Here is a 19,395-nt window from a genome sequence, read left to right as displayed (position 1 = left end):
CCTGGGTTCACGCCATTCTCCTGCCTCAGCCTCCCAACTAGCTGGGACTACAGGTGCCTGCCACCATGCCCAGCTAATTTTTTTTGTATTTTTAGTAGAGACGGGGTTTCACCGTGTTAGCCAGGATGGTCTCGATCTCATGACCTTGTGATCCGCCCGCCTCGGCCTCCCAAAGTGCTGGGATTACAGGTGTGAGCCACCGCACCCAGCCCCTGAGCTTTCTTTCTTTTTTTTTTTTTTTGTTTTTTTGAGATGGAGTCTCGCTCTGCCGCCCAGGCTGGAGTGCAGTGGCCGGATCTCAGCTCACTGCAAGCTCCGCCTCCCGGGTTCACGCCATTCTCCTGCCTCAGCCTCCTGAGTAGTTGGGACTACAGGCGCCCGCCACCGCGCCCGGCTAGTTTTTTGTATTTTTTAGTAGAGACGGGGTTTCACCGTGTTAGCCAGGATGGTCTTGATCTCCTGACCTCGTGATCCGCCCGTCTCGGCCTCCCAAAGTGCTGGGATTACAGGCTTGAGCCACCGCGCCCGGCCTGAGCTTTCTTTTTAATGTTAAGTACAAATACTTACAATTACTGCAAACTTTCTTACCAGAATCCTATGCAACACCACAGGCAACACGCCTTTTCCTCACTAGAAGAAAACTTTCACCACGGAAGGAAATGTTCAGAGCGGCTTATTCACGACAACCAGAGGAGGAAGCGACCTGGCACCCGTGGATGGATAAATAACAACATGTGGTCCGTACATCCATACCATGATTTTTTTTTTTTTTTTTTTTGAGACGGGGTCTCACTGTGTTGCCCAGGCTGGACTGCAGAGGCACAATCTTGGTTCACTGCAACCTCTGCCTCCCGGGTGCAAGCAATTCTCCTGCCTCAGCCTCCTGAGTAACTGGGATTACAGGTACGCACCACCACACCCGGCTAATTTTGTACTTTTAGTAGAGCCAGTGTTTCACTATGTTGGCCAGGCTGGTCTCAAACTCCTGACCTCAAGTGATCTGCCCATCTGAGACTTCCAAAGTGCTGGGATTAGAGGGCGTGAGCCACCACACCCAGCCCTTATGATGGGTTATTACTCAGGCTTAATTCAAGGCAGGAAATTCTGACACAGGCTACAACACAGATGAACCTTGAGGACACCATGCCACGTGAAAAAAGCTAGTTACAGAAGGGCAAATATTGGTATAATTCCACTTACATGTGGTACCTAGAGAAGGCAGAGAGAGACAGAAAGTAGAATGGTGGCTGTGAGAGCGAGATGAGGAGTGTGTTTAATGCACAGTTTCGGTCCGAGAAGGTGAAGTAGTCTGGAGATGAATGGCGGTGGTGGTTACCATGTGAACTGACTGAATGCCACTGAACTGTCCACTGCAGAATAGGTAAAATGGGCTCACGCCTGTTATCTCAGTACTTTGGGAGGCTGAGGTGGACGGGCTGCTTGAGTCCAGTTCGAGGCCAGCCTGGGCAACACGGTGAAATCTGTCTCTACATAAAATACCATTAGCCAGGTATGGAGGTGCACAACTTGAGCCTGGGAGGTGAAGGCTGCAGCGAGCCAAGAGCCCAACACTGCACTCCAGTCTGGGCGACAGGGCAAGACCTTGTCTCAAAACAAGGCCGGTCACAGTGGCTCACACCTCTAATCTCAGCACTTTGGGAGGCTGAGGCGGGCGGATAACCAGGTTAGAAGTTCGAGACCAGCCTGGCCAACATGGTGAAACCCCATCTCTGCTAAAAAATACAAAAATTAGCTGGGCATGGTGATGGACCCCTGTAGTCCCAGCTACTCAGGAGGCTGAGGCAGGAGAATCGCTTAAACCTGGGAGGCGGAGGTTGCAGTGAGTCGATACCACGGCATTCCACTCCAGCCTGGGTGACAGAGCGAGACTCCATCTCAAAAAAGAAAGAAAGACAGAAAGAAAGAAAGAGACAGAAAGGAGAGAGAGAGAGAGAGAGGAAATTAAAATGGCTGGGTGTTGTGGCTCATGCCTGTAATCCCAGCACTTTGGGAGGGTGAGGTGGGCGGATGGCTTGAGTCCAGGAGTTGAGACCAGCCTGGGCAACATAGTGGGTCTCTACAATTAAAAAAATCAGCCAGATGTGGTAGTGTATGCCTGTAGTTCCAGCTACTAGAGAGGCTGAGGTGAGAGGATCACTGGAGCCAGGAGGCTGAGGCTGCAATGAGCCATGATCGTACCACTGCACTCCAGCCCGGGCACTGGGGTGAGACCCTGTCTCAAAAACAAGAACAAAATAATTAAAATGGTAAATTTTATGTTATGTATATTTACCACAATAAAAAATAAAAACAATAGAAAACAAAAACCTCGGCCAACTGGATGATAATTTAGACACCATCTTTTGGAGGAGCAGGGGGACCCCTGGTAAAGAATCAAAGCCAGCGTCCACAGAGTGCGGCGGCTGCAGGAGGCTGCACCTTAGCGACAGACACGAGAGGGGAAAAGCACATTCTCCAAATTAAGTGGAAAACCTTCTGGGTTTTCTTCCAAGTCTTCATCACCTCTGCCTACCAGACACCAGAAAAGAACGCAGCTCCAATGAGACACTAAGGCAATGTACGCCCAGGAGCTTTCTCAGCATGGGAGCCACACATCCATCAATTAACACGTCCCTTTCTCCAAAGGACTCCACGTGACAGTCACCTGTAGCAAGCAAGATGAAAGGAATCCATTTCCACCATCTGCGCCACAACAGAGGCAATGATCACAGCTGCCCAGGAGAGAAGCTCCAGAGAGCCGGGCATGGCTCTGAATTTCAATTCGGCTGACTTTTGCCATCAACCAAGGACACAGACCTCACAGTACAACTCAACTAGAAACTGCTGCGGGAGGAAGGATCTGGTGGAAAGGGGCGTCCAGCCTGTCTGGACAGCACCAGCCTTCAGATGGGGGGCACGACAGCGGAACCGACGGCGGACATGGCGACCCATCTGAAAGTCTTTCCAGACGCTCAGCCTCTCTCTGCCTCAAGAAAGTACCAAGATTTCATCACAATAACACAAGCTCCCACACCGATGCTCGGTGGAGAAAGAGGCCGTGTGGCTCTGTAGTTTTTTGTTTTGTTTTGTTTTGTTTTGAGATGGAGTCTCGCTCTGTTGCCCAGGCTGGAGTGCAATGGCGTGGTCTCAGCTCACTGCAACCTCTGCCTTCCAGGTTCAGCAATTCTCCTGCCTCAGCCTCCTGAGTAGCTGGGACTACAGGTGCTCGCCACCACACCCAGCTAATTTTTGTATATTTAGTAGAGACAGGATTTCACCATGTTGGCCAGGCTGGTCTTGAGCTCCTGACCTCATGATCCACCTGCCTCAGCCTCCCAAAGTGCTGGGATTACATGCGGGCTCTGTAGTTTTTATAAAAGAAGGCTGCTTAGGAGCCAGGCCTGTCCTGGAATTCTACGCTAATGAACCTGTTGTGCCCCATGCTGCAGACTCCAGGTGGGCCTGAGGCCGCCGTGAGCACATCATTCCTGGAACAGGTCACACAAGCCTGACACCGCAAAGTGGTTGCTTCTGCTACAGCAATTGTTTTTTTATTTTTTATTTTTTGAGACAGAGTTTTGCTTTTGTCACCCAGGCTGGAGTGCAATGGTGCGATCTCGGCTCACTGCAACCTCTGCCTCCTGGGTTCAAGTGATTCTCCTGCCTCAGCCTCCTGAGTACCTGGGATTACAGGCACCCGCCACCATGCCCAGCTAATTTTTGTATTTTCAGTAGAGATGGGGTTTCATCATGTTGGCCAGGCTGGTCTTGAACTCCTGACCTCAGGTGATCCGCCTACCTCAGCCTCCCAAAGTGCTGGGATTACAGGCGTGAGCCACCACACCCAGCCTAGCACTTGTTTTAAAAATGCAAACCTGGCCGGGACGCAGTGGCTCACGCCTGTAATCCCAGTTATTCAGGAAGCTAAGGCAGGAGAATCGCTTGAACGTAGTAGGCAGAGGTTGCAGCAAGCCGAGATCACGCCACTGCACTCCAGGCTGGGTGACAGAGTGAGACTCCATTTCAAAAAAAAAAAAAAAAGCAACTCTGTTCCAACGCAGTGATATATTAGGACAATTTGAGCACAGCACGGTTTCACATTTGCTCATGCACAATTTCCTCCATGAGACACATTAAGCGAATGCAGAAAACCACAGCCGGCAGGGAACTGCGCAGGGTCACACCCACACACACACCTGTCTCTGACCTCCCTGGGCTCACCGCCGGGGCCATGACCCACTCCTCTCCACACCTGGGATGAGAACGTTCCATCTGATTTCCCACAATCCTCCTTCCAGCGCTTCACGAAAACTCACGCACTGCACCCTTCCACACTCATGAGCCAACTCCAGATCTTCCCAAGGTAAAGTGCCGTATTTATTGCAGTGTTAACGTTTATGAATGCACAGTATTGTGGGATATATCTAACCATTTAATGTGCAAAAGGCGCTCTGCTATTTCCCAGGTTCCTCTCTTCTCTTACATGTCACTGACGGAGATTTTGGGGGTTGTGCCCTGGTCCCCTTTTTCCTATGATTCGTGTCATTTTTACTGTGCGATTTTGCAGTGTGGTGACTTTTAGAAGCACATATACTGCATTGTAGCAGAAATGACTGTACAATTCCTACAAAATAAAGGATAAACCTAGATTAACCAGTACCAACTACCCCTGCATGACACAAGACCACTTTTCTTTCTGAGAAAGAAAAAAGTCCTGTGGGGTTTGACCCCACCATGACTACTTAAACTACCAAGAAACCCAGTTTCTACAGATAATCACAGTCTCGGGGTTCCACGCAGCTCAGGGTTATACCCCGTGAGTATGTAATCGAAGCCCAAGTCATCGTTCACCCAGAACCAAGTTCTGTTTCCTGCCTCTGCTAAGGACAAGGGCAGCAGCCTGGAAACCAGCAAGAGGCGCACCTTGGGAAGCACCCCGCACCCTTCCAACGGGGCACCTGCCTGGGTCCCATCGTCCTTGGCTCGCTTGATGTTCTGGCGCCCGTCCACCCAGTAGATGAACTTGTCCAGTGGGTCATAGTCGATGGCTTTGACGTTCCTCAGCCCATGCAGGGGCAGAATGAGATCCGGGCTGTGCTGGTCGTCCGGGATCATCCGACTGATGGCAGATTTCTGGCTGAACAGCAAGAAGGTAGTGGGCGCTAGAGGAGGCAAAGATAGGGCTGCAGGTGGGTGTCTGGAAGCCAAAGAGGAGCTGGCGGGCGGGACAGCACACCACTTGACTACAACAGGTGGCTCAGCATCCACCCCACTGGAGGTCCACGGGAAAGATGGGGGGACCAGGGCTGTTTCTCGGGGGTGCGCTATGGGGAATTTCATTCTCCATGTCATATGTGTCTCTGCTGTTTCAAAGTACAAGTGTTATTTTTGAAATAGATTATTTATTTATTTATTTATTTATTTATTTATTTATTTTGAGACGGAGTCTCGCACTGTTGCCCAGGCTAGACGATCTTGGCTCACTGCAAGCTCCACCTCCCGGGTTCACGCCATTCTTCTGCCTCAACCTCCCAAGTAGCCAGGACTACAGGGGCCCGCCACCACACCCAGTTAATTTTTTGCATTTTTAGTACAGACGGGGTTTCACTGTGTTAGCCAGGATGGTCTTGATCTCCTGACCGCATGATCCGCCCGCCTCGGCCTCCAAAGTGCTGGGATTACAGGTGTGAGCCACTGTGCCCTGCATTTATTTATTTGAGACAGAGTTTCGCTCTTGTTGTCCAGGCTAGAGTGCAGTGGCACAAACTCGGCTCACCTGAAACTTCTCCTTCCCAAGTTCAAGCAATTCTCCTGTCTCAGCCTCCCGAGTAGCTGGGATTACAGGTGTGCCCCACCATGCCTGGCTAATTTTTTATTTTTAGTAGAGATGAGGTTTCACCATATTGGCCAGGCTGGTCTTGAACTCCTGACCTCGGGTGATCCGCCCACCTCAGCTTCCCAAAGTGCTAGGATTACAGCCGTAAGCCACCGTGCCCAGCCCAATAAATTTATTTTTAAATGATGAAAACTTAAGACAGAAGGCAGGTAATGGTGTGAACATTGGTGGTGGAATGGTAGTGAAACTCGTACCCATGACTGTGTGTGCAGTTTGCTATGTGCCTATGTGTACACCAGTGAACTGCAGAAAACCGGGCACAGTCAACGACAAGCCCAGGAGGAGACTCTCCTCGAGGGTGTCAGTGAGCAGCACGTGCCACCACAGGGCAGCCCCGGAATCAAGCTGGGCCTCCTCTCAGTGCACTGGCAGCAGGACCGGAAGAACCAGCTCTCTAGCAGGACCAGGACATCCAGCGGCCTCTCCCTCTCAGCAGCAAACAGAGTCCTGGCCTGAGTCCTGCCTGGGTTCAGAAGCTGTGGCACTTCGGGCTATGGTGGCTGGTCTGAAATCCAAGTCACTGCACCAGGTCTGCCGGGCACAGGATGGGGACTCTGAGTCATGGCAACCCCTCCTTGCCATGGGTTACCTGCACCTCCGTTTGACTCTCCAAGATCATGGCCCCAGGGAGGCATGGTGAGCAACAGCACTAAAGACAGTCCAGGCATGGGAAGTCCCAGACTCTGGCCCAGGCCCATCTCCTGCCAGCCTGGGCCTCGAACAGCCCCTTAACCTTTGCAAGCCTCAAGTTCCCCATCCATGCAGCTGGGACAGGCAAGACCAGCCCTGCCGGTGCCCAGGTCTACATGAGACTCCAACGGGGCCTGGATGACAAAGAGCTTTATAAACGATCAAGTTCTGCGTCGGGAATCATAACCAGCTCACTGCTGATGTCATGGGGGAAGAGCCTGCCAACAGGAAGCACATGTCCTCCAGAGGGGCCATAGGAAAGTCACTCTTCTCATCACTGACATGAGAACAAAGAGGCTCACCTGCTTCCGAGGGTCAGGGCAAAAATTCCCCGAACTGATGCCAGGCTGCCTGGCAAGGGTTCAGGAGCAGGGACTCTTGAGCCAGCCTGCCACAGTCAACCCTGGCTCAACCCGCTCCGGTCGTATGGCCTTGGGTGGGTTGCCACACCTCTCTGTGCGTCAGGTTCCTTGTATGTGAGATGGGACCATGCTACTCCCCACCCTCCAAGCTTGAGGAGTAAATGAGCGCTGTGGAAAGCACTCAGCATCCTGCTGGCAGTATGAGCGAGCGCCCTTCCCCCGTGACTGGCTTTCACACCCAAAGATCCTTTCCGAGACCTGCCAGCTGAGGGGTTTTGGCCATTTACCTGTGTCCTGATGAAGCAACAAGTCCACCCAGCCTGGACCTGGACCTTCAGGTAGCATCATGCAGCTTGTGCAGTGCACAACCTACCCAACCATCTATGTACACCCAGGAACCCCAGATGAGAAACTTCTTTCAGCGTCAGCTCCCAGAACCAGTCTGATCTAACGAGGGAGTGAGGTGCAGGGGACCGCGAGGCACTTACGGCTGCAGTTGCGGCTGCTGGGGTCCAGGGTGTGGTGTGAGGCACAGCCGCAGCGGTGGCCGCCGGGGATGGCAAGGCACAGCTGCCCGCACTGCCCGTTGTTGTGCATGCAGTCGTTGAGGCCATCCTGGCGGGAGGAGTGGAACACCAGGATGTCCATCACGAAGTCCAGGTGGCCCTGGATGAGGGTGCGGTTCCGGCCGCTGGTCTTGTCAGCCCGCTCGATGCTGTGCAGATTCCAGTCCGTCCAGTAGATATAATCGCTGTACTGCGTCAGACCGAACGGGTGCGGGAGGTCGTCGGCAATCACAACCCGCTCCTGACCTGCATGGACACACACGGGCACGGTGTCAGCAACAGCACAGCCAGGCCACAGAGCACAGGGCGCCCTGAGGGACAAGCCGGAGTTCAACCCTGCAGCCTAGCGACCACGTGAGTGCCTTAAAGTGTTTGGCCACCTTGGAAAACTGGCAAGATCCACTGAAGAGCAGGCAGGATCTACTAAAATTAAGTGACCTGGCTACAGTCACACAGTTACTAAGCGGCAGGGCCGGGATTACTACCCAGGCAGGCAATGAGGCTCTATGTTCCTGTGTTCACCATGTCAGGCCTGGCTATGCATCCTTCACTCCCGCAGCAACAAGCCCGGGCCTTCCATGTTATTATTCAAGCACTCAGTAAACATCCGGAGCGTTTAAGTCCAAAACACTGTACGTACAGCAGAATGACGGCCAGGCTGCAATGCACATGGCCACCCTCACTGGCAGGGTCACATGAATTTCCAGGGGCTTTTGCTGGTTTTCATCTGAGTCTGTCCTCACTCTGGGGTGATTAATGAGCTTAATCATTTCAGGCAACCACAGCTGTGCTGTGACCAGTTTCTCGCCTGGCAACAGGTTTGCATGCGGCCTGGATGAGCTGGGTCATGGGATTCCCTGCAGAGCTGGTGACGGTCACGAAGTCACGTGCAAACCTAGGTACTGGCATCACAAGCCAGGGTGCAGCCCACCCCCAGCAGCAACCGGGACACGGGGTTCAAGTGCCAGCTCTGCCTATGCAGTACGTGGGACAAGGCATGCAGCTGGCCGATGCCCCAGCCTCCTCATCTGTAAAATGGGCACGACACGCCCACCGCAGATGGTGAGTAGCAGTGGTGGTCAGAAGCCAAATTCTTGCTGCCATTCCTGAGCGGTTCGACATGGCTGATGTGCTCAGAGGTTCTGCTATGGTCAAGGTCACCAAAGGTCCCTCTGCCAGGGGCCAAAAGTCAGGGATGCCCAGGTGACCCCCTCCTCCCTTGTCTGCCCTCAAGCCAAGGGCTGCCTGGGGGCTTGGACCTGAGCCCTCAGAGTTTTTTTATTTTCTTCCTTTTTTTCTTTTTTTGAGACAGGGTCTCACTCTATTGCCCAGGCTGGAGTGCAGTGGCACAATCATAGCTCACCACAGCCTCAACCTCCTGGGCTCAAGCAATCTTCCCATCTGACCTCCCAAGTAGCTAGGACTACAGGCATGAACCACCATGCCCAGCTAAGTTTTTAAAAAATTTTTTGTAGAGATGGGGTCTCACTACGTTACCCAGGCTAGTCTTGAACTCCTGGGCTTAAACCATCTGCCCGCCTTGGCCTCACAAAGTGCTGGGATTACAGGTATGAGCCACTGCACCTGGCCCTTCAGAGCATCTGCCCCTGACCTTCCACTCTCCCGACTTGGCAGGGGGGATGGGGGTCCCTTTGTTGAGCATGGTGGCTCCTGTCACCTGCCATATCACCCAGGACAGCTAACATAACTACTCTAGCAGAACAGAGTGTGCAGTCCCCTGCTCTGGGTTCAAATCCTGCTCCTGCCGCTGTGTGACTTGGGACAGGTTTTTTTTTTTCAAACTTCCCTAAGCTTCATTCTCATGATCTGGAGAAAGGAGATGAGAGCACCAGCCCCTGGGTCCCAGGACACTTCCAGCACAATCCGCACACGCGGTGGGGCTCAGGGCTGGGTGGGGATTGAGTGCCGGCCCTGGTGTCTCGGGGGGATCCTGAACTCACCAGCTCTGTGACCTAAGGCAAGTCATGTGGCTTCCTCAGGCCTCAGCTTCCCCAGCAATGAAAACCTCCACCACGTGCGTTAGAGTCCTGGCACAGGGATTAGCTGGGACCTGGTGCTCAGCAGGTGCACAGGAAACAGCTGTCACCAGAGCCTCTCCCAACACAACTGCAGCAACGGCACCCAGGGGTGGACAGGGACAACCCCCACAGCAGAGGGTGAGGCTGCTGGGCAGTCGAAGGTGTGGCCACAGCTCCTGGCAGGTTGGGGAATTGCAGGCCACAGGGCATGTGCAGCAGGGTGGCCAACGTCCAGCTGCCCCGCCCTCCACGACCAGCAGGCCCCGGCCCGGCCCTCACCCAGCATGTTGGACGACTCGATCATGTTGGTGTCCAGGTCGGTCCAGTAGAGGCGCTGGTCAGCATAGTCAATGGTGAGGTCGTTGGCCCGGCCCACCTTGTCCACCAGCGTCATGCAGTTGGTCCCGTCCATGAAGGCCCGCACGATCCTCGGCTTGCCACCCCACTCGGTCCAGTAGATGTAGCTGGAAGGCACAAGGGAGAAGGGGTGGCTCGGTGAGTCCACTCTCACCGCAGGACAGCGGGTGGCGGAGGGACGCAACTGCCCCCATCTCTTCAGCTCAGTCCTCCCCGTCCTGGAGAAAGCCACGCACAGGAAGCAGGGAAGGGCGAGACCCTCGCCCCCTGCCACACACATATCCCTCCAGGGGTGGTCACTGGGCCACCTCCCTGAATTTCCACAGTGGCTCACTCGTAAGGCGAGTAAATACCCATGTACAGACACAAAAACAGGCGCACAGACAGGGCGAGTGTGTGCTGGAACATCCCCCTAAGCTTGGCCGGATGTTGGGGACACGGCAGAAACCAGGATGGACACGAGCACATCACAAAACAAGACCTCAGGGCAGGGGAGGCCTTGCAGGATCCGGATGTAAACTCGGCTCTGGGTTCCTCCCCCAGCAGCCCCTCCTTCCCTCTTCTTTTAGCAGATCCAGAGGAGGAAATGCACATCCTCATTTCAGAATTTTCTAACTTTGACCTGCCCTTGCTCTAAAACCTGGACCTCTTTCTATGTCCTGCCATCCTGAAGTCTTCCTTCCTTCCCTAGCAGAACAGGTGACAGGCAGGGACTGGGCTGCTGCACACATCACAGATGCTTTACGGGCTGGTCACTGTGCCCACTGCACAGAAAAGAAAACTCAAGTCCAGAGAGACGCCCCCCACAACTGGGGCCTGTCTGACCCCAGTGCCCAAGGCATGGCCGCCAGGATGCCCAGCAGCTACAAGCACGTTTACTTCTCGAGGTGGGTCCTAAGCTGTGGCTCAGTAGCCTCCAAGAGGCCATTTCGGAGGAGCCTGAGGTCCGGGGACCTCAAAGTCAATTCTGGATCATGGTTTTGGCAAAAGAGTACAAAGCAAGGAGGCCTGTTGGGAGCCTGAGACAGCACTTCCTGGCCCAGCTCTGCTCTAACTGGGTATGTGACCTTAGGGAAGTCACTTGGTTTCTCTGAGCCTGTTTCTGCATCTGTAAAACTGACACAGATACCTGCCCTATGCAGGCTCCATGGACGCTTTGGTGAGACGGCCCAGGTGAAAGCAGCCAGCACTGGGCCTGATACAGCCTCAGCCCCTGCTCCACGAATGAACTCCATGACCTCTGAGGGTCCTACCAGTCCTGGACATCAAGGCTAATCACCGAGGGCCACATGGGCAGCCTGCCACCTTGCCCAGTTGGCACCCCCGCACTGTCTCATACAGAGAGGTGGACACGAGGACACACGTGACAGGCAAACCCTTACCCTTTGGTCGGATCCAGGGCCAGCGACCTCGGGTTGTCCAAGTCCCTCCACACAAGGACTTGCCGGAACTGCCCGTCCAGCCGCGCCACTTCGATCCTGTTGGTCCCGGTGTCGGCCCAGTAGAGGTTCTTGCCCATCCAGTCAACGGCCATGCCCTCGGGGTAGTCAAGGCCGAACTCCACCACGTGCTCCACCGAGCTCCCATTCATGAAGGCGCGGCTGATGGTCTGGCAGCAGGTGAGGAGGAAAAGGGCCACGTTTTAGGAACAAGCATCTTTTTTGTTTTTTTTTTTGAGACAGAGTTTCACTCTTCTTGCCCAGCCTGAAGTGCAATGGTGCGATCTCAGCTCACTGCAACCTCTACCCCCTGGGTTTAAGCGATTCTCCTGCCTTAGCCTCCCAGGGAGGTGGGTGCCCGCCACCACGCCCAGCTAATTTTTTTGTATTTTTAGTTGAGATGGGGTTTCACCAGGTTGGCCAGGCTCGTCTCGAACTCCAGACCTCAGGTAATCCACCTGCTTCAGCCCCCCAAAGTGCTGGGATTACAGGCATGAGCCACTGCGCCCAGACAGAACCAGCGTGTTTTGTAGACATCTCCCGAGACGCTTGGCCACCGGGAGCAGCTACTGAACACATTCTGGACAAGATCACCAACATTCAAGTTTTTAAATGAACGTTTGAAATTTAGCAAGACACTTTTTTGGAAAAAGCAACTTGGGAAATTTTATATACATATATATAATATATAATATATAAATGTGTATTTATAAATATATGATATACATTTATAAATATACATTTATATAATATTTTAAAATTATATATCTGATATTTATAAATATATAATATATATAATATATATTATATATATATTTTTTTGTTTTCCCCACGCAGACAGGTCTTGCTCTGTCGCTCAGCTTGGAGTGCAGTGGTGTAATCTCAGGTCACTGTAGCATCAACCTCCTGGGGCTCAAGCAATCCTCCCAACTCAGCCTCCTGGGTAGCTGGGACTACAGCTGTGTACCACTACGCCCGACTTATTAAAAAAGTTTTTTGTAGAGATGGGGTCTCACTATGTTGCCCAGGCTGGTCTCAAACTTCTGGGCTCAAGTGATCCTCCTGCCTCAGCCTCCCAAAGTGTTGGGATTACAGGCATGAGCCACGGTGCCTGGCTGTAACCAGCACATAGATAATAAAAGAACAGTTAAGCCTAAAAGGGAACATCTGTGCAGTGGAGTATTTCATACGTTTAAAAGATTGTGCCAAAGAGTTTTTCATAGCGTCATCAAATACCTGTTGTAACGTCAAGTGAAAAAATTAGGAGACAGAATTCTGTGAAGCATATGTCTGTGATGATGAGAAATGCTATCTTAGAGAAAAAAGACTTGAAGGCAATATGCTGAGGTGTCAACAACGGTCGTCTCTGGCTGGAGAGGTTATGGACAATTTTTATTTTATTTTTTATACTTTTTTATATATTTCCTTTTTTTTTTTTTTTTTGAGACGGAGTCTCGCTCTGTTGCCCGGGCTGGAGTGCAGTGGCGCGATCTTGGCTCACTGCAATCTCCGCCTCGCAGATTTACGCCATTCTCCTGCCTCAGCCTCCCAAGTAGCTGGGACCACAGGCGCCCGCCACCTCGCCCGGCTAGTTTTTTGTATTTTTTAGTAGAGACGGGGTTTCACCGTGTTCGCCAGGATGGTCTCGATCTCCTGACCTCGTGATCCGCCCGTCTCGGCCTCCCAAAGTGCTGGGATTACAGGCTTGAGCCACCGCGCCCGGCCTTATTTTCTTTTTTTTACAAAGAACGCTTGTGACTTAAAGTCATAAAAAATCTTTTAAAGATATGTAATACAGGCCGGGCGCGGTGGCTCAAGCCTGTAATCCCAGCACTTTGGGAGGCCGAGACGGGCGGATCACGAGGTCAGGAGATCGTAGACCATCCTGGCTAACACGGTGAAACCCCATCTCTACTAAAAAAATACAAAAAACTAGCCGGGCGAGGTGGCGGTCACCTGTGGTCCCAGCTACTCGGGAAGCTGAGGCAGGAGAATGGCGTAAACCCGGGAGGCGGAGCTTGCAGTGAGCTGAGATCCGGCCACTGCACTCCAGCCTGGGCGACAGAGCGAGACTCCGTCTCAAAAAAAAAAAAAAAAGATATGTAATACAAATAGTAAAATAGGCCGGGCATAGTGGCTCACACCTGTAATCCCAGCACTTTGGGAAGCTGAGGCAGGCGCTTGAGCCTAGGAGTTTGAAACCAGCCTGGGCAACATGGGGAAACCCTGTCTCCACAACATAAAAATCAGCCAGGTGTGGTGGTGTGTGCCTGTAGTCCCAGCTACTGGGGGGCTGAGGTGGGAGGATCACTAGAGCCCAGGAGGTCGAGGCTGCAGTAAGCTGAGATTACACCACTGCACTCCAGCCTGAGTGACAGAGGGAGACCCTATCTCAAAAACAAACAAACAAAAATCCAGAAAACAAATAGTAGAATAATAAATGAGCAAACATTGTAGTTGTCCAATACTTTAGAACAGAGGTCAGCACACTTTTTCTGTAAAGGGGCGGATGGTACATAGTTTAGGCCTTAGAACCCATACAGATCTGCCACAACTCAACTCAGCAGCACAAAAACTGCCACAGACAATCTACAAACAAATGCGCTTTGGTGTGCACCAATCAAATTTTCTTTTTTTTTTGAGATAGAGTTTTGTTCTTGTTGCCCAGGCTGGAGTGCAATGGTGCCATCTCGGCTCACCACAACCCCCGCCTCCCAGGTTCAAGTGAGTCTCCTGCCTCAGCCTCCCAAGTAGCTGGGATTACAGGCGTGAACCGCCATGCCCGGCTAATTTCTTTTGTATTTTTAGTAGACATGGGGTTTCTCCATGTTGGTCAGGCTGGTCTCAAATTCCCAACCTCAGGTGATCCGCCCCCCTCGGCCTCCCAAAGTGCTGGGATTACGGGCGTGAGCCACTGCACCCAGCCACGAATCAAACTTTCTTTACAGAATCAGAAGGCCAGCCCAGGGACCAGTTTAGTAAACCCTTCTTTAGAGGCAAAAAGTCTTTCTAGGCCAGGCGCAGTGGCTCACACCTGTCATCGCAGCACTTTGGGAGGCTGAGGCGGGCAGATCACCTGAGGTCAGGAGTTCAAGACCAGCCTGGCCAACATGGTGAAATCCTGTCTCCACTAAAAATACGAAAAAGCTAGCTGGGCATGGTGGCACGTGCCTGTAATCTCAGTTACTCAGGAGGCTGAGGCAGGAAAATCGCTTGAACCTGGGAGGCGGAGGTTGCAGTGAGCTAAGATCATGCTACTGTACTCCAGCCTGGGCGACAGAGCAAGACTCCGTCTCAAAAAAAAAAAAAAAAATTCTTCCTGTATTTGTCCTGAATGTTTATATTTGCACTATAAATGAAGAAAGAGTCTGCAAAGCAAACAGGCAGTGACGAGGGAGCGGGTGGAGTCTCTGAAGTCAAGCTCAACAGACAACAAACATTTCACATTCACACAAGCATTTCACAAAAGCCCTTGTGTGTGTCTACCGGATTTGCTCACTATAATCATCTATTTTTTAAAAAATAAGCTTGCTCATATTTGATTAGCTTGAATTGAGTTACAATAAATATGACAGGCTGGGCGCAGTGGCTCAAGCCTGTAATCCCAGCACCTTGGGAGGCCGAGATGGGCGGATCACGAGGTCAGATCGAGACCATCCTGACTAACACGGTGAAACCCCGTCTCTACTAAAAAATACAAAAAACTAGCCGGGCGAGGTGGCGGGCGCCTGTAGTCCCAGCTACACGGGAGGCTGAGGCAGGAGAATAGTGTAAACTCGGGAGGCGGAGCTTGCAGTGAGCTGAGATCCGGCCACTGCAAACAGCCCGGGCGACAGAGCAAGACTCCATCTCAAAAATAAATAAATAAATAAATATGACAGTGCTTTAAGAAAAGTGTCTGAAGCCCTTGAGGCAGGAACAGAGGCAAGGTTTTCCCATACAGGCTGCCTGCGTGCACGTCTGGCCCACGCTACCTTCAGGCTGACGTCTGTCCAGTAGATGTGGTTGTTGGACACATCAAAGTCCAGGGCTGAGGCCTCCTTGACGCCCGTGAGCGGGATGGCCACGTCGTTGTTGTTGGTCTCAAGGGAGATCCTGTGGATGGCGGCTCTGCTGGTAAAGACCAAGAAGGCCTCGGGCACGATGCAGGTCTTCATGTCACTCAGCAGCTCCAGGCCGATGGGGCAGCCACACCGGGTTGCGTGGGGCGTGAAGAAGCACAGGTGGCTGCACCCCCCATTCCTGTCCGCACACGGGTTGGTTCCTGGAAGCGAACACAGAGGCTCCAATCTAAACACCACCAGCCCAGCAGGGAAAGGGGTGCGGCCAAGCCACCAACTGAATGCCACCGTGAGCCACACAGCTCAGGGGTGCTGAGCTCAGGACTCACCCCCGGGTTGGGTTCGACCTCATGGCTGGGCTGGGCTGTGATTATCGTTCCCCTGGCCAGGCTCAACCCTCAAACACACACACACATTTCACCTGAAAGCCAGGATGGGACAAAAGCTCCAACGTGCACAGCTTTATTCCTGCCACACGTCAAACAGGGACAGTAGCTGGGGGTGGCGGGAACATGCCTGGCAATGGCAACCAAGTTCTCCCCTGGTACGATCAAGGGTCAGTATCAGTAACAGCAGTGGAGGCTCTGACCAGACCTTGTCAGGCACCAGGCACTGGTCCCAGAGAGTCACCTGCCTGAACTCACTCCATCCACCTTGGAGGTAGGAGCTATTTTCATCACAATGCCCATTTTTCATTCGAGGAAACTGAAGTGCAGAGAGGCTGCTGAAGGGAGCGTGGTCAGGAAGTAAGGGAGCAGCACCGCGAGAGTGCCAGCCCAGTGGTGCAGCCTCCTGGCCTGCGCTCCGGCCCAGGAACAAAACAGTTAACGCCTTGGGGCAGGGACCGGGCGAGTCCTTGGGGCCTCGGCTCCTGAGAGTCCCAGCTAGGCCCTTCCTCCGATTCACAGACATTCCCGGCAACCCTGAAAACTCACGTTCACCCAGCAGGACAAAAGCTACCTCTTTTTCACACAGAACAGACAGCATTTGTTTATTTTTGGCCAGTCTGTTAATTTCACTCATCAACCAAAGTGCTGTTAAAATTGGCTTTAATTTAGTGTTAAATATTTAAGCCAAAAAAAGAATCTTTTTCCCCATCTCCTTTAGTAAACCATGGGATGAGAGGGGAGGGGGAAGAAACCCAATTTCTCAGCTTTAAATTACATCCCCATGGAGGCACCCTTTTGTCTTATATCTCTGGGGTTTATTTTTTTTCTTCGAACAATCCCTCACAGGTCAGTCTCACCTTCCACGGTGGATAAATGCTTTTTTTTTTTTTTTTTTTTTTTTTTTTTTTTTTGAGACAGGGTCTCACTCTGTCACTCAGGCTGGAGTGCAGTGACATGATCTCAGCTCACTGCAACCTCATGCCACCATGCCCGGCTAATTTTATGTAATTTTTTTTTCTGGTAGAGATGAGGTCTCTCTATGTTGCCCAGGGGAGATACTCTCAAATTCCTGGGCTCAAGTGATCCTCCTGCTTCAGCCTTCCAAAGTTCTAGGATTTCAGGCATGCGCCACTGCACCTGGTATAAATGTTCTTTTTTTTTTTTTCTTTTTCTTTTTGAGACAGGGTCTCGCTCTATTGCCCAGATGGAGGGCAGTAGTACAATATCGGCTCACTACAACCTCCACCTCCTGGGTTCAAGCAATTTTTCTGCCTCAACCTCCCGAGTAGCTGGGATTATAGGCGTGTGACACCACACCCGGCTAATTTTTTTTTTTTTTTTTTTTTTTGTACTTTTAGTAGAGATGGGGTTTCACCATGTTGGTCAGGCTGGTTTCAAACTCCTGATCTCAAATGATCTGCCTGCCTCAGCCTCCCAAAGTGGTGGGATTTCAGATGTGAGCCACTGCCCCGGCATGAATGTATTTTTAAAGGAGGCTGGGAAAACTAAATTCCTGGATTCCATCCTCTGCATGAGGACTGGAGGGTGCGACGAAGGCTGTGATGGAAGCACTCACTGCTCCTGGGGTCGCCCGCACTGCCTCAGCTCCAGGCCTCTGCGGGGCTGTCCTTTCTGCCCCAACCTGCTCCCTCAACTCCCAGCTCCCTCGTATTTTAAAGTCAGGGATCTACCATCACAGCTAACATCACATCCACCCGACGGGGAGCAGAGTCAATCCAGGCATCTCACCCAGGACTGCAGGCAATGCAGCAGCAAGCACCACGTCCCCTGTCCTCTCATCCTTCATCAAGATTTACTGAGTGACTCTGACAAGCAGGTGCAGCACAGGACCCCAGGCCCCAGCCGGACACAGAGCCCCTGCCGCACCTGGACGCTGCTCTCTCCAGTGTAACTCTCTCACCTTTTCAGGAAGAGACAAATCATCGTGCCAGACAACGACCCCCTCGGGGAGCGTACTGCGGATCCTGGCTTTCAGGTGAAAGGTACGTGTGCATTGGCCACAGGGGCAACAAGCACAGCCCAGCCCAGGCAGATCCAGCAGTGAGTCCTGAGCCCGGCACCTGTGAGTTGCACAGCTCTGCCTCCCGCTCCCCAGTGTAAGTAAGGTACGGAACTACATTCGCAGACAGGGTCACTCTGGGCACAAAGGCTCCCGGCCAGGGCCGGGCACATAGCACGGGACAAATGTTAGTCACTTTCTAACCATTGTTCCCGACATTCCTAGTCCATAACCACTCCCTAATCAACATTCTTGGTCCCTTCCCATCTGTCCTTGCCCAGATACTGTCACCTTTCCTGTCCTGCCCTTCCCCAGGGCGGGGCACCTCAGCTCAACACTTATGCCCACGCTTGGACTCGTCACTTCCTCCTCATGGAAGTCTGCATGGCTGAGCCACGGCTTGCGCCCCCCTGGACTCACCGACGACCTTGGCCACATTCACGGCTTTGAGCCCCATCAGGTCGGGCAGCTGGTCAATGATGACGTCCCGGCTGGCCTTGACCTTGTGCACCCGCTCAATGCTGCGGCGCTGCCAGTCAGTCCAGTAGATAAAATCCCCCAGCAGCGTGAACCCGAAAATGTGCGGGAGCTTGTCCTCCAGGAGGGTCCGCCTCTTCGTCCCGTCGACATTGATCACCTGCAGGACGGCAGAGATATAGGTCTGGATGGGCCAGGGCCATGCCAACAAGAACCAACCCTAACCCTCCCTGGGGCCTGAGCTGCTCCAAACAAGACGGGTTCAATGCCCAAGAGCCTCAACTTCACCCACACCGTGCCAGGTGCCTTAGAACACCAGGTATAATGGTTCCCCAGGGGTGCCAGATAAATGACGCTTTCTTTAGTTTTTTTTTTTTTTTTTTTTTTTGAGACGGAGTCTCGCTCTGTCGCCCAGGCTGGAGTGCAGTGGCCGGATCTCAGCTCACTGCAAGCTCCGCCTCCCGGGTTCACGCCATTCTCCGGCCTCAGCCTCCCGAGTAGCTGGGACTACAGGCGCCCGCCACCTCGCCCGGCTAGTTTTTTGTATTTCTTAATAGAGACGGGGTTTCACCCTGTTAGCCAGGATGGTCTCGATCTCCTGACCTCGTGATCCGCCCGTCTCGGCCTCCCAAAGTGCTGGGATTACAGGCTTGAGCCACCGCGCCCGGCCCCTACTACACTTTTATACACACATGCATCTGTGACTATTTCTCTATTTCTGTGCAGGTGTGTGTGGCAGTACCCACAGTCTCAGCCAGACAGTGTCTGGGTACTGTCTAGTCCGCGTTTGTAAGCACCTTCCCCGAAGTGCAAAGCCTGGCTTGTGTTACTGTCCATACGTTTACTTATTTGCTCAATCAATTTACTTATTGGCTCCATAACCAGCTTCCCATCTGCTCCAGTAGCCTCTGCTGTCAGTCACCTCTGCACCCTACCCCACCCTGCTTCCGGATGCTGGGTGCCAATCACCCCCGACACCTCTACATAGCAACCCCCTCTCGACACACTGCTTCTTTATTTAGTATGTATGTATGTATGCATGTATGTATGTATTTGAGATGGAGTCTTACTCTGTTGCCCAGGCTGGAGTACAGTGGCA

The 19,395-nt window shown here is 52.5% G+C and overlaps 1 protein-coding gene across 1 annotated transcript in view; it reads right to left on the bottom strand.

The window, feature by feature from the left end:
- Positions 1-19,395, bottom strand: part of LRP5 (LDL receptor related protein 5) — a gene marked incomplete at its 5' end in the record, with an annotated part of 134,299 nt that overhangs the window by 29,570 nt on the left and 85,334 nt on the right. The window contains 6 exon segments of the mRNA NM_001135199.1: positions 4,966-5,162; positions 7,437-7,760; positions 9,833-10,017; positions 11,293-11,519; positions 15,324-15,613; positions 18,240-18,456. Of these exon segments, the coding sequence (NP_001128671.1) occupies positions 4,966-5,162; positions 7,437-7,760; positions 9,833-10,017; positions 11,293-11,519; positions 15,324-15,613; positions 18,240-18,456 (1,440 nt within the window).

The sequence above is a fragment of the Papio anubis genome, chromosome 12 (genome assembly GCF_008728515.1).
Source record: "Papio anubis isolate 15944 chromosome 12, Panubis1.0, whole genome shotgun sequence".
In the NCBI taxonomy this organism is placed as follows: domain Eukaryota; kingdom Metazoa; phylum Chordata; class Mammalia; order Primates; family Cercopithecidae; genus Papio; species Papio anubis.
Note: the sequence above shows the minus strand (reverse complement) of the source record. Positions and strands in the feature narration are given on the sequence as shown.